At 36.4% G+C, this 15,650-nt stretch overlaps 1 protein-coding gene across 2 annotated transcripts; it reads left to right on the plus strand.

Moving 5' to 3' along the window:
- The first annotated feature begins 2,121 nt into the window (after window positions 1-2,121).
- LOC6051768 (protein EFR3 homolog cmp44E) lies at window positions 2,122-13,667 on the plus strand. Of its 2 annotated transcripts, none has more exons than XM_001868117.2 (3): window positions 2,122-2,256; window positions 5,652-7,260; window positions 12,553-13,667. In XM_001868117.2, the coding sequence occupies exons 1-3, from the start codon at window positions 2,175-2,177 to the stop codon at window positions 13,352-13,354; spliced, it is 2,493 nt and encodes an 830-aa protein (XP_001868152.2). In that variant the 5' UTR covers window positions 2,122-2,174; the 3' UTR covers window positions 13,355-13,667. The 2 variants fall into 2 exon arrangements, with proteins under 2 accessions (XP_001868152.2, XP_038111509.1); XM_038255581.1 differs by lacking the exon at window positions 2,122-2,256 and adding an exon at window positions 5,414-5,527.
- The last annotated feature ends 1,983 nt before the right edge of the window (window positions 13,668-15,650 follow it).

The following is a 15,650-nucleotide window of genomic DNA, read 5'->3' on the forward strand; positions in this document are numbered from 1 at the left end:
TTTCTAAATTTTTGATTATTCGAAAAATGCCAGAAAATGGAGGATTATTGTAATGGTAATTTCCTCTGTTCTTTATCAATTAATAATTTTTTGTATTTTTTAATTTTGAAATGTCAGATGTTTTTATTTTTGGAAAATTTTATTTTTTTAATTTTAGAATATATTTTTTTTGAATTTTTTATTTTTAACATGTGATTAGTTCATTTTATGTTTGCATTTTTTATTTTTACTTCGAAATTTTAGAGTATTTTAAAAGTGCCAGAAAATTAAATGATTATTGTAGTTTCATTCTGGGCAGAAAATCCACCATTTTATTTATTTTGTTTCATACAAACGTGGAAAACATGTCTTATAAATTTAGGTTTTTTTTGTTGAGGTACCGTTAAAAAATAAAAATATCAATGAATATTTAACAATATTTTTTCTAAAGTTGTATGCATGTCTGTGGCCCAAAATTAAAATGTTATGTTAAGATTAAAATAAATAGACCTATTCTATTGAAAATACAAAAATACACTTTATGCAATGTATTTTTAATGCTTTTCAAATAATTCATCAGAAAAAAATACTTAAAATTTAAATTTTCGATATGAAAATGAAAATTTAAATTTTCAGCAAAATTGTTTTGTTGCTTGTTGATTTTTTTTATAATTTTGAAGGGAAATGCGCAATGAGTGAAATGAGTACTTTTTTATCATCTTGAAATACAACGGCTATTCAGCTTTTTTCTATTGCATTGCGATTTCTGGTCTATAAATATCAACTCAATCAACCTCCAAACGGTAATCTTTCCGACCGATTCGCCAATTTTCCGCGCTGCCCCAATGCTACAAACAATGCAAAAAAACCTAAACAACCAATCGCCCAACAACCCACTCTTTGACCTTTACCTTTAAAATAAACTGAACTGCGATTTTCCATCCCCTGAGCCAGTTAATCAATAATTCAACAACCTACCCTTGAACGAACTCGAGCGCGCTCGCTCGAGGTGCTTCGGGGTGAAATCCCCATAAAAATCGCCATTTTCTCTCCGTGTCGATCGCGCAGTCACCTCCGTGCGTCGAATTTTTCAATCAGTGAAGAGTAGGATCGTTAAATTTGATTCTTATGCGGCCATCAGGGTCAAACAGAGGGGCGCCCACACACGCGGTCGCCCTGGTGTGGTGAATTTGCACCTGTCACTTTGGTGCGCGCCATTTTGGTGGTGAATATGCGCACAACGCAGGTGTCACACACTCTGGCGTCTTTTTCATTCATAAATGCCGGGTCCATTAATGCGGAAGGCTTGGCGAACCTTGCAATTTAATGAGTGTCGTTTTTATAGGCTGTTTTCACTTTTTTGGTTTCTTTGAAAATTATTCTAAATTCAAAGGAAAACAAGTAAAGTAAATTCCTTCGAGGACTAGGGGAAAGACATCAGAGGTATTTTAGTAAAGCTGAGATTTCTCGAAAATGATTATTTTTATCGGCCTGGCATTTGGTAGGCAACATTTTAAATACATCTACTACCAAATTATGTGCTTTAGCTTAAGATTTTAATTTTACTTTAATTTTAAAGTGACTTAAGACTTTTAAAAACAAATTTTCACCACCCCCTTCTTCAACGGGGGAGGTTGACCACGTGGTTCAGTAGCCCATAACCGAGGGGTGAGAAGCACAAGGGCATAAACCGTTTCGCGTGGGTGACCGACGAGACTGAGAGAGCAAAAAGTTTCACCACCCAAGTTCTCAAAACTTTTCGGAATTAGCCCAACGACGACGATAACAGTGACTGGTGACTGATGCGCATGACTCTACCCCACAATGTATTGGACGACGAGCGCGCGACAAGTGGGTGAAAATTTTGCCAGTCCAGTCGATATTTAGAACTTTTGCCTGGATCAAAACAGACAAGTTTTTCGGAGTTTTTAGTGGTTTTGGAGTTAATAAAATTGTTGGTCATGTGACTTAGAAGTGTTTATTGTAAAAATACTCAAAATCTTATCAAAATATTCAAAGTTATGAGAATGAATCTAATTTTGGTTTAGCTGCAATCCAGTGAAAAGTTATTTTTAGAAAGCTAATTAAATTTGCAACCTTTGATCCTGTGCTCGTTTGTTCAAAAGTGCAATGAAAGTGTAAAAACATAAACTTCCTTTTTCGAAAAGTAAATTTAAGCAAAACCCAACCAAATCATGTCGATCATAAAGTGCTGCTTCGAACCGGTCGAGATGCCCGAGTTTCTGGACTCGTTCGTGAAAAAGTGCACGGAAGGATGTGAGTATATTGTTCGGTCACGCTGGGAAAACATCAATCAAGGCAATGGGAAGTGTTTTCCCACGGGTGTGCTTTCCGTTATATAATCGTGTGTGTATATTTGTGTGCTACTGAGGGAATGATTTCTTAACTTCCGAATTTTAGAAAAAGAACAGCGTTAGACATTGATTTCTTTATTATCAATCATTAAATTACCTAAATTTGTTTTGTTGATTAAGAAAGGATCAAAAAATGTACAGCCTTGTTTATAAGATAGAAAACAATGCTCGATACATTACTTCTGATTTTCGGGAACATAGGTGAAAACATGTATTACCCTCGGACACCTAATGTTGGCATTCCAGAACTTCGGCATTCGATTACATCTTCTTAATATTTTCAGTCAATAACAAGTAATAAATTTAAATGGGCATTCAAATTTCTGTTAAAAGTTTTGCAAAATATTTACCCTAATAAGCAGCAGGGTCAGGTCAGGAGCAGGTCAATCAATAAAATTTGACACGAACTTGAACGAATAGATCGGCAAAAATATTTCAAAAAACCAACAAAAAACTTTATTAAATAAAAAAAAGTGTTAGATATTAGTTGACTCCACTGCCTGCCAATTTAAAAAAAAAAACGTCTATTTTAAACCATTTTTATGTAACTTTGCCAATGTTTTGAACAAAATTTATTTATCTGGGGTTAACTTTGGAATGGTAATGTTTTAAACTATTAAAAAGTGACAAAAAAAATATTACCAATCAAAAACAAAACAGCATTATTATTGTTTTTCACAAAAGATAGGTAAATTCTCAAAAACCGTATTTTTATAATTTCATTCTTATGTGTTTTAAGAAACCATAAAAAAATTAAGTTTGATTTGAGCAAAAGCATGATTACGGAGCTACATGTCTAAAAAAAATTATTATTTTGCAAAAAATATGGAAAGGTACTTTTATCCAAAAATCATTATTACAGTGGACTCTCTCGTTGTGGATATTGAAGGGACCGTCGAGTGAGAGAGGGTATCAAATTATAGAACGAAAAATCAAAGCAATCTTCTTGAAGGGACTGAAAATTTTATTGACAGCTGGAGCAATATCGATATCGAGAAGATCGACAGCCAGAGAGTCCACTGTACAACTAAAATCAAATTTTCAAGCGAAAATTTCTACAATATTTTGCTTCAATATAATGTTTTCAGGGCTAATTTCAAAGCTGAGAAATCAGCTAAAAAAAATGTTGCTTTAAAATTCTGAAAGTTTACTGAGTCTCATAAAGAACTAAATTTTAGAAAAAAAAAAGTATTTTTTAAGTCTGAAGTTTTTTTAAATGTCCAATAAGACCAATGCAAATTAGATTTCGAGTAAATGTGCCTTAAATTAATGGGTGGCCGCCCCCTTGAAAACTTATCAAAAAAATTAATTGCTAAAAATTTAAATTTTCAATGGAAAAAGTAGCAAAATCTATTTTAAAATACACAAACCTAATTTAAATTACATTGTATTATGTTATTTTTTGTACTTTCAATCAAATAAGATTCTTTTGGTCTTTTTAAATTTTGAATAATTTGAAAAAAGAACGCATACCTAAGGAATAGTTTTTCAGAAAATGTAATTTCGTAAATTTTTAACAAAAGCACAACTTTATTCCTAAATAACACATTTTGTGATATTTTTGTTTAAAAATTTTAGAAACTGGACTTGTTTTTTTTTTTTTTTTTTGTTACAATAAAGTTTTGTTTAGGCTGACGTTTGTTCAAACAATTCCAGGCAAACAAACAAAGCAGGCAAACTGTCAAAAAATGCGAGTTTGTTTGTTTGATTGCCGTAGTGTAATAGCTCCTTGATGATATTTTGGTTATCCAGATTTTTTCCGATTTTCAGTTTAAGCAAATGAAAACTTTGTAAAATCTTTGAATATTAGAATAAAAAATGTGAAAAACTACCCTCACATTTGAAAGCTTTTTAATTCGCCGCAAACTTAACTAATGACAAAATTTAGAGTTTTGGAAATCCTTACAGCCACGAGATAATTCAAATGCAATCATTGGATGAAATTAATTTAGCAAATTTCAATCGATTAAGTTAGAGCAAAAATAACAATAAAAAAAACAAAACCATTTCTGGATTTCGGCAAAAATTGCAGACTTTTTATTTAGTTCCTATGAACACAAATTTTTATTTTTTGGGTGTTTTTAAACTGTTTTGAGTCCAAAAACTCCCAAAAAGCAAAAACAAAGTGTATTGGACCTTTTCAAAATGAAGTTCGGAATTGTTCTACATAAATTTGGAAAACAAAAAATATGTTTAAATACTACATAATTTATTCTTCTGTATTCGATCAGATTTTTAATATTTTACCAATTCCAGTTTTTTAGGGGAAAAAACATGATTTGTAGGCTATATTATAACAATTGAGTAGAATTTGTCATTCAAAAATTCAAATAAAAAAGCTGTTTAATAGGTATGCTCCTTCAATTAATTTCAAAAAAAAAAAATGTGTAGTCTAAACTCGAATTTTTTAAAAGAATTTCGAATAATCAAATCGTGAAAAAGCTTAATTTATTATAGTGGGTGCAGTAGTCCAGACTTTTCAAATTCTGACCTGGCATCCCTGGGTGGGTCTTTCCCACGGTCTTTCCTGTCGAAAATGAAGCCATCTTGCATCAATGTATTGATTCTTCCATACAAATTTATCAGCTTTCCACACAAAATGCTATCAAATCAGAAAGCGAGGTGGAAAGTATGTATCTCGAGAACTGATTTTTAGATCGATTTGAAAAAAAATATAAACGACAAAAACTTTTTTTTTTCTTCTAAATTTCTATTTTGAAAGCAGATTTTAAAATTTTAATTCTTGAAAAAAATTCCTTCTTAAAAATTTGTGAAAATGAAAATAAAATTTTTCAAAAGGTCTGTATAGGAAACCCATGACTCATAAGTTGTTTTGAAAATTTACTGTAGAATTTATCCAGCAAGAGCAAACAATATTTGCGAGTTTTCCCACCGAACACCCACCGCGAACGTCGTCGCAAAAACAGCTGATGCTCCACTTTCCATCCGTTCCCCGACGATTTTCAGTAATCTGTCAACAAACGTCAACACATCACAAGTCGAAGTTTTTTTTCCTCTCGCAGTGAAAAGTGTCTTTTTTGAATTTCTTAATTAAAATGTAATAAAAGTGGTTAAAAGTGAAATTTTCTTGTGCTCTCTGCTCTCCAAGCTTGTTGGACGTGTCCTTTTCCGTTTGGTGTTGCAGGTTCCTTGAAATCCGTGCAAAATGATGGGTAAAATCTCGTTTGAAAAAGTTGTAAATTTTCTCCGTCTGCTTCGCAGCCATGTTGGCAATTCCCCAATCAAAGTCCCCCCACGAAAATAATGACTCATGCAAAACATAATTTACTCCGGCAGGTTGTTGCGGATGCTGTTCGGCGCTGCGGCCGCGCTACAAGCGCCTCGTGGACAACATCTTCCCGGTGAATCCGGAGGATGGCCTGGTCAAGGCCAACATGGAAAAGCTGACCTTTTACTCGCTGCGTTCGCCGGAGAAGCTGGACCGGATCGGAGAGTATCTGTACCAGCGGGCCTCGAAGGACATCAACCGGAAGCGGTACAAGTTTGTGGAGATTGCGATGGAGTCGATGGATTTGCTGCTGATGGCGTGCCACGCGCAGATTCTGAATTTGTTTGTGGAGAGCTTTTTGCGGATGGTGCAGAAGCTGCTGGAGGATACGAATCCGACGTTGCAGATCATGGCGACGAACTCGTTTGTGCGGTTTGCAAATATTGAGGAGGACACGCCGTCGTACCATCGGCGGTATGACTTTTTCATTTCGAAGTTTAGCTCGATGTGTTACGGGAACAATGACGATTTGGAGCTGCGGGATAGCATCCGGATGGCGGGGATTAAGGGGCTGCAGGGTGTCATTCGGAAGACGGTGTCGGATGATTTGGTGGAGAACATTTGGGAGAAGCAGCACATGGAGAAAATTGTGCCGTCGTTGCTGTTTAATATGCAGTCTGTGAGTGGAAGTAAGTCTGTGGACCAGGAGGCGACTCCTTCGACTCCGCCGGTGCTTGCCGAGGCGGTTCTTCGTGAGTTGGTTTCGCGAGCTTCGTTTGGGCACATTCGCGCTGTTTTGAAGCCACTGTTGATGCACATGGACAACCACAAGCTGTGGGTCCCGAATCGGTTCGCGATCGACACGTTCCGGATTGTGATGATCTCGATTCAACCGCAGTATTCGTACACAGTTGTGGAGACGCTCATGTCCCATCTGGACCAAAATCTGGCGTCTTCTCCGAAGACACGAACTTCGTTGGCGGTTGTCCTTTCGAAGATCATTGCAATCGCCGCCGGCGAAAGCGTCGGGCCATCGGCCCTGGACATAATCAACAATTTGCTAACCCACCTGAAGACTTCCGTCAGCACTCAACATGAATCAACTCCGGAAGAGACCCAATATCAAGAAGCCCTAATCAACGCACTCGGCGAGTTCGCCAACCATCATCCAGACTACCAAAAGATCGAAATTATGCTCTTCATCATGAACACCGTTCCGGATCCATCGAAAAAGAACAAAGGCGACACTCTGCTCCAGAACATCCTCCTGAAGTCCCTTCTCAAAGTCGGCACCCAATACCGCACCGTCTCCTTCGAAAAGGCCTTCCCCGTGTCCTTCCTTCAACCCCTGCTCAAAATGGCCCGTGCTTCTTCCCTCCCCATCCGGGTCATCGTGATGCAAATCTTCCAGCAGCTGCTCGATCGTCACCAAAACCAACATCTGATGAACCTGATCAGCATCAACAACTATCCGACGCTGACCGTGGAGCAACCTTCCCGCTCGGACATCCTTTTCACGCACAAGTACGGATCGAACATCCTGCAGGCGCTGATCGACGCCATGACCCAGGAGAACAACATGGAGATCCTGAAGCCGACCTACAACACCGCAGGCCTGATGGTGGTCGAGATGGCGTGCGGCGAAACGGTGCAGGAGTTCCTGTTGTTTGTACTGGGGTGAGTATTAACGTGAAGACTTCCATCATTGCCACGATTTTTCGTTCAAAGATATAAATTTTGCGTCCTTTTCAATATTTTGACAAAATTCCTTCACAAGTTGTTTAGAATAGTGCCCTACACATGCTGATTCTGTTTGGTAACGATTAACCCACCGGAGGTCGCGTACGTCTACTTTGTACACAGTTTGTAAGGGCACTTGTAAGAAAGGCGAAAACACGCGACTTCCCGAAGGTTAATCTATTCCTTGCGAAGTTATGGAAATCGTCATTAATCAATGATTGCCAACTAGGACGTCAATGACTGTGCCACAAAATTTTATAAATTTTGAAGCACATTTGATTTCGATCAAAAATTCTTTCAGACACTTGGCTTCAAGAGGGCAACAACCGGTACATGCTGATTAATTTTGGTGCAGAAATTCGTTAAATTGAATTCAATACGGAGAATTTTAGAGTGATGATCAATTATCTTCGAAAATGATCAACGGCTTCACCTTAAGGCAGACAAAAATCAAAATACGAGCGCAACCTGTCAAAGCCTGTTGCGCCACAGGCTGATGTACACGCTTACGTCAAACCCCTCCATTTTTGTACGGCGCAGCAGATTTTTTCGCGCAACAGAAGAGATGCGCACTTCGGTTTGGTGGTGCGCGGATAATAAAAGTAAAAAGTAAACCACAAGGTTGCTAACGATAAAATTATCGAGGTTCGATAAAAGGATTCTATCGGGGATAATCTCATCGTTTTTTTTTTTTTTTTTTTAATTGTACCGTCATCTGGGCCGAATCGGGACAGAAGTTTTAGCAATGTTGCAACCTAATATTTTGCTTTTTTGAAGTGGTTGCGGTCAAACCAGATTCAGAGCAACAAAATGTGTTCATTCAATCCCAAATTTGAAGCTTTTAAGTGCTCTAAAACGTGTTGTCCCTATTCAGACTGTAGTCCCCATTCGCCCCAGTTGACGGTACTATTTTTTTTTTTTAACTGTATTTTTGATTTCAATTCGCAAAACGAAGGAAAATTTTATATGCATTTTAAAATTATTAAAAAATTGTGCAAAATACTAAAATATTCACAAAATATCGTATTTTTTTTTAAACTAAAATTTTCACAAAATATTGTACTTTTTAGAAAATAATCGAATTTCTATAATTTTCAAAACGACCATCAAACGAAGCATTATGCATTTTTTTACTTTATGGAATGTTTTTTAAATACTTCACAAGAAAATCGCATTCTTTTTAAATTTTACTCGAATTTTTACAATTTGAAATATGGGTGAAAAATGAGGCGAAATTTGGTATGCATTTTTAATTTATTAGAGCTTTTTTTAAATACAGTTCATTATCCGAAGACCTCGGAAATATTTCACTTCGGATAATCGAAAATCAAATCACGAAAAAAAAAATGTTTTTCTTTGTTTAAATTTTGATTGTCGAGCTTAAGTATGACCCCTAAGCTACGCTAAAGTGATTAAAAAAAATGAAAGCCAAGATGGCGGCCAATATGGCGATGACTAAATATTGAAAAAAAAATGCATTTTATTATTTAATATGTAATAAACTATTCAAATTTGATTTAATAGGGGTCGCAGAACTCGAATTTGATGTTTAAAACAAGAAAAGGAAAAATAACGAAAATAAAATCCAAAGTCCCATACAAACCTTTGAATAAACGAAACTTCGGGTAATCGAGGCATCGGATAAATGTACCGATTTCTTTTCAAAAACACTCAAATATTAATGAAAAATACGGTATTTAAAAAAATATTGTATTTTGTGTAAATTTTAGTATTTAAAAAAAATAATATCTAATAAAGTGAAAAAACATGCAAAATTTCGCATCGTTGGATGCTCATATTTATAATTATAAAAAATGAGTACCTAATTTAAAAAAACACGGTATTTTGTGAAAATTTGAGTATTTCACAAAAAACTCTAAGGCGTCATCCATAAAGTATGTCACGCTAAAATCGGCCAAAATTAACCCCCCCCTCCCCCCTATGACACACTTTGTCACACTTGCTCCGACTCCCCTCGAAAAGTATGTCATGCTTTGTCGGAACCTCCTCCCCCCCCCCCTTACCATCTTGTTTTTTGTACAATTTTAACATGATTATTTGGATTATTTTCAAATTCGAGGTTCAATCGAGAAAGTTTTGAATTTTTACAGGTGTATTTGGATTTTATTTTTTTGAATGTTGTAGAAATCATTATCAATATTTTTTTTTGAAATCTTATGATTTAAGCATATTAAATCTATCATCAAAAACTCTGTTTCTTAATGCATTGAATCGTGTTTTATTTATGAGTAACGTTCATCAAACATTAAAGTTTTTTTATAAAATTTTTTTAAGATTTTTTGAATTTTTAGTATTCAAGAAATTGTCTAGCGTGACGTCACAGTCTCACGTACCCCCCCTCTCCCCCTTGTCACACTTTGTCACACTTGCGACAACCCCCCCTCCCCCCCTAGAGCGTGACGTACTTTATGGATGACGCCTAAAAAGAAAGGTACAAATTTTATTTAAAGTGTTTTATAAATTATGAAAATTAGCGTATTTTCCCAAAAAATCGATATTTTAGGATTTTTTTGGCAATTTACCAAAAAATTTTTTTTAGAAAAGCAAAAAGGCATACAAAGTTTCTCGTGGTTTCTCTTCGTTTCATACCCATATTGCAAATTATGAGAATTTGAGTTTTTTTTAATAACTACGGTATTTTGTGATTTTTGGCAATAAGAGTTATTTTTACGAGTGAAAATTCATATGAAATTTCGCTTCGTTTGATTTATTACTCATTTCTTTTGATAGGGTTCGCAGCCCTTCAATATTTATGTCTCATCGGCAAGGTCTGATAAAAAACTTATCCAACGATAGTTCGCATGGAAGATTCAGACAATATTTCTATCACAATATCAGAAATCCGACCTCCAGAAAGTGTATAAATCACACTTAAGTGCTAATAACTTTCGATAGGGTTGTCAGATCTTCGATGTTTTTGGCTCATTGGAAAGGTCATTTTGATACCTTTCTAAAAATGTATAACATGACAGGTTTTCTTACAAAAACCACCCTTTTTACAATCTTCCGGACATACGCCAAAATCGTTTTTTAGCATTATTTTTGAAGTACTTAACTAAACCTGCTGATTTTAAATAGAGACCTATGGGACCCCAAGACGGATCGAATGAGACTAATACGGTCAAAATCCGTTCATCCAGTCCGGAGATAATCGAGTGACAATTTTTTTGTCCACCCTCCTACACATTTGCTCAGAACATGATTCTGAGTCGATAAGTATACGTGGAGGTGGGTCTACAAGGTCAAATTAATAAGTTCATTTTTCGAGTGATTTTATAGCCGTTCCTCAGTATGGTGAGGAAGGCAAAACCTATTTTGCAATAATTATAGTATTTTACAAAAAAAACACGAATATAAGTTAAAAAGCATAAAAAATTTCGCTTCGTTTGATGCCCATATCGTAAACTATTAAAATTTAAATAGGGTATATGGCCCTATTTTGGACCTACTAGGCAAAGCATCAACATATTTCGTATTATTCTCAGGAACAGTCTAACTAATTTGGCTCGTTTCAGGATTTTTTTGTGCCTTAATTTATGCTTAACAAAGTGTACTATTGAAAATTGAAAATAATTTAACCATTTCATTGTAATAAGCATTTCAAGTAAAACATTTTTTGGATGCTTTTTGGACTTATTGAATGTATTTTGGAGACATCGCTCAACCTATTTTGGACCCACACTCCAATTGGTTGAAATTTTGACAACTCGAATTGCCTACTTTGAAAAATACTCAGGAGAAGTCCCTTCATTTGATACTCATATTGCAAATCATGCAAATTTGAGTATTTTGCAAATTATGAAAATTTTAGTATTTTAGCAAATAATACGATAATACGAATACGATTTTATGAAAATATTAGCAATTTACGAAAAAAAAAATAATTAATGCAAAAATGCATGCAAAGTTTCACTTCGTTTGATACCCATATTGCATATTATGAAAATTAAAGTATTTTCGAAAAAATCCAGTATTTTGTGAAAATTTTAGTATTTTACAAAAAAAACTCTAAAACAAAATTTAGTGCCCATATTGTGAATTATAAAAAAAAAGGAAGTGAAAATGCATATAATATGTCGCTTGGTTCGGTACTCTTATTGCAAATCATGCAAATTTGGGTATTCTTGCAAAAAATACGGTATTTCATGGAAATTTAATTTTAATTTTTTTATATTGAAAATCTGAGTATTTTCGAATAAAAACGTTTTTTTTTTTAAATTGATTAGTTGTCATTTACAAATTGATTGTATTTTACAAAAAAAAGGGATATGCATACAAATTTTGCTTTGTCTGATACAACATTAAATTGATTTTTTTTTTTGGTAAAGCTCAGACTCGATTACCCGAAGGCCTCGGAAAAATTTCACTTCGGATAATCGAATCACGAAAATATGTTTTTTCTTTGTCTTATTTTTGATTGTCGAGCCCTACAAACCACTCTAAAGTGATCTAGTATTTATTTTTTAATCCAAGATGGCGGCTAAAATGGCGGCGATGAAATATTTGAAAAATGCATTTTGTAATTTAATAGGCAATCAAGTATTCAAATTGGACTAAAATGAGGTCGAAGAACTCAAATTTGATGCTAAAAACAAGAAAAAAAAAAAGATTGAACGAGGGCAAAAAATTAATTAATTAAAAACTTATTTTCATATTTCAAGCCCATTTTTTTCTAAATTATTAAGCCAAAAGTATTACAAAATTCTTAATACATTATTACTGTTATGTGACGTCCCGCCCGTGTGGATCAATCGGACCGCGCACTGGACTCACAATCCAGAGGTCGCCGGTTCGAATCCCGCGGCGGGCGCTCTAAAATCCTTTGTGTAAATATGGGTATTCGGCGCCGTCGCTCCGTGCCATACTTTCATACACTTAGGAGCCCAGGGCGGCGAAGTCCTTGTAGATAAAAAGGAAGACATTAGTGGTTGGTACTAGCAATGGTAGCCGACAGCTATAAAGTCAACTTCGTTCGACTACCGAAAACTAGTGAAAGATCAATGAATTGATTACATTTTTTGGTCCTTTAATTTTATGTCTTTTTTCGATCTGAAAAGTCCAAATGTGCTCTATTTGATAAAAAAAAACTATAATACAAAAGTAAACATGTTTTTTTTTTAAATAGTTTACATTGTACAAGTTTTTTTCAACCTTAACATAACAAATCTTTCAAAATTTACTAATCATTCTCCCTCCCCCCCTCAACAGTGTTCAACAGGTGGCCATCACCGAGGCCGAGCTGTCGCCGAAGCATCGCTGCAACCTGCACAGCATCGCCATCTCGCTTCTCATCCTGATTGGCCGCTGCACCGGCATCTCCACCCTCGTCGAGTACGCCGAAAAGATCATCCAGGCGCGCATGGAAGAGGCCACCTATCTGCTGCCACCCCTGCTGGACAACGAAAAGTCCGCCCCAAGCACCCTGAACACGAATCTGCCCCACCTCATGGTGGACAAACTGGCCATCGCCGAGTGCATTCAGCAGGCCGGTCTCGAGCACAGCCGCGTCCAAACGGGCACGCCCTACTCCCTGCACCAAACGGACATGTCCGCCCATCGGCACTCGTGGGTTGACACGAGCAGCGCCGCCCGCAACAGCATCGTGGACGCCAACTACAACGACATCGAGTCGGTCAGCAGTTCCCCGGGAGTGCAGAAGCGTTCCCTGGCCTCCGAGTTCAACTTCGAGTCGATGAAGCGCGTGCTGGCGGAACCAACGGAAGCGTCCAAGCGGGAAGCCCGCGAGAAGCAGGCCGCAATCGGGCGGACGTTCCGCGAGACGGCGTTTGAGGATTTGGTTCGGCGGACGGAACCCAAGCACGACGTCATCCAGGACAAGTTGAACGAGATTTTCAACTCGCTTTCTACGGAGCGCCAGATTGGCAGCTGTGCCGGGCAGTTGGCCAAGCTCGAGGCGTCGGCGGTGGATGGGGGTGGGGCAGGGGGAGGGAAGTTGAACCAGCAGCGGGCGGTCTACGAGAACAACTTCCCCGAGCTGTTCTTTTACTAGGGATGTGAGGTGGTGAAAGTGTTACGCGTCACTGTTGTTACGGTGGTTTTATCTAGTGGAAATGATTTATATTTTTTGTTATTTTGTGGTTTATTTATTGTTGGCTAGTCGGGATGAACGCTTTAGGTAAATTGGCGGAAGAGGGAAAAGTAGATGAAAAAAGGAATGTATTTTAATTCATTGTTCTAGAACACACAGTTGTAACTCTCACAAAAAATGGTATTAAAAAAGGTCACGGTTGACGTTAAATTCGTTTGTGATGGGATTGTGGTAGATTTCCAATAATAAAGTATTCTATAATTCGCAATAAAAATAACATGTTTGTTTTCCCAAATTGTGAAAATACCTTTTACAACATTGAGCATGGTTGACTGCCAAATGAGTTGCTACTACGTTATTGACTATCAGAAACCCCGTTGGTTGTACACTATTTCAAAAGATTTCTAAAAATTTCAGAATATTAAAAAAATTAATGCATTCAATAAGTTTCAAAAAATTTCAAAATAATTTTTGAAAAGTTGTCGTTTTGGTTTTTTGGTCGTTTTAGGCTGGTACAAATATTTTTAAAAGTTTTTGTCACCCCCTCCCTTCAAAATTGGCCCGTAAAATCAGGAGGCAAAAAAATATTTTTACAATAAACTTCAAAATTTCAATGAAAATTCAAGTGCAACCAGGTGAAATCAAATTAAAATACATTCTCCTGCGTTTAAAATCATTTTTAGCATGTTTGGGTTTATAAAAAATCTTAAGATTTTTTGAAAATTTTCGTTGCAAAATCTTTTTTTTCGATAAAATTTTTGTTTTTGTCAGATCTTAGATTTTTTGAAAACTAATGATTGCAAAACAACTGAACTAGTGTAAAATGCATTTTAAAACACTTTTTTCATTTAAATGTGAAGACTATGGCTTGTTATTTAAATTTTTATACTTTTTTGCATTTTTTTCATTTTGGTCGATTTGGTAATTTTGGTCGTTTTGGCCATTTCGGTCATTTTGGCCGATTTGGTCATTTTGGTCGATTTGGTCATTTTGGTCGTTTTGGCCATTTCGGTCATTTTGGTCGATTTGGTCATTTCGGTCATTTCGGTCGATTTGGTTATTTCGGTCATTTTGGCCATTTCGATCATTTTGGTCGATTTGGTCTTTTCGGTCATTTTGGTCGATTTGGTCATTTCGGTCATTTTGGCCATTTCGGTCATTTTGGTCGATTTGGTCATTTTGGTCATTTCGGTCATTTTGGTCGATTTGGTTATTTCGGTCATTTTGGCCATTTCGATCATTTTGGTCGATTTGGTCTTTTCGGTCATTTTGGTCGATTTGGTCATTTTGGTCGATTCGGTCATTTCGGTCGTTTTGGTCATTTTGGTCGATTTGGTCATTTCGATCATTTTGGCCATTTCGGTCATTTTTGTCGATTTGGTCATTTTGGTCATGTCGGTCGTTTTGGTCGATTTGGTCATTTCGGTCATTTTGGTCGATTTGGTTATTTCGGTCATTTTGGCCATTTCGATCATTTTGGTCGATTTGGTTATTTCGGTCATTTTGGTCGATTTGGTCATTTCGGTCATTTTGGCCATTTCGGTAATTTTGGTCGATTTGGTCATTTTGGTCATTTCGGTCATTTTGGTCGATTTGGTCATTTCCGTCATTTTGGCCATTTCGGTCATTTTGGTCGATTTGGTCATTTCGGTAATTTTGGTCGATTTGGTCATTTCGGTCATTTTGGTCGATTTAGTCATTTCGGTCATTTTGGCCATTTCGGTAATTTTGGTCGATTTGGTCATTTTGGTCATTTCGGTCATTTTGGTCGATTTGGTCATTTCCGTCATTTTGGCCATTTCGGTAATTTTGGTCGATTTGGTCATTTCGGTAATTTTGGTCGATTTGGTCATTTCGGTCATTTTGGTCGATTGGGTCATTTCGGTCATTTTGGCCATTTCGGTAATTTTGGTCGATTTGGTCATTTCGGTCATTTTGGTCGATTTGGTCATTTTGGTCGTTTTGGTTATTTCGGTCATTTTGGTCGATTTGGTCATTTCGATCATTTTGGTCGTTTGGGTCATTTCGGTCATTTTGGCCATTTCGGTAATTTTGGTCATTTCGGTCATTTTGGTCGATTTGGTAATTTTGGTCGATTTGTTCTTTTCGGCCATTTTGGTCGATTCGGTCATTTCGGTCGTTTTGGTCATTTTGGTCGATTTGGTCATTTCGATCATTTTGGCCATTTCGGTCATTTCGGTCATTTTTGTCGATTTGGTCATTTTGGTCATGTCGGTCGTTTTGGTCGATTTGGTCA

Source organism: Culex quinquefasciatus, chromosome 2, assembly GCF_015732765.1.
Source record: "Culex quinquefasciatus strain JHB chromosome 2, VPISU_Cqui_1.0_pri_paternal, whole genome shotgun sequence".
NCBI lineage: Eukaryota > Metazoa > Arthropoda > Insecta > Diptera > Culicidae > Culex > Culex quinquefasciatus.

Excerpts from the sequence above, each read along its gene's own strand:
- LOC6051768 (XM_001868117.2), top strand. The coding sequence starts at position 2,175 with ATGTCGATCATAAAGTGCTGCTTCGAACCGGTCGAGATGCCCGAGTTT. Across the intron at positions 2,257-5,651 it reads GAAAAAGTGCACGGAAGGAT|GTTGTTGCGGATGCTGTTCG; the intron begins GTGAGTATATTG and ends TTACTCCGGCAG. Across the intron at positions 7,261-12,552 it reads TTCCTGTTGTTTGTACTGGG|TGTTCAACAGGTGGCCATCA; the intron begins GTGAGTATTAAC and ends CCCCCTCAACAG.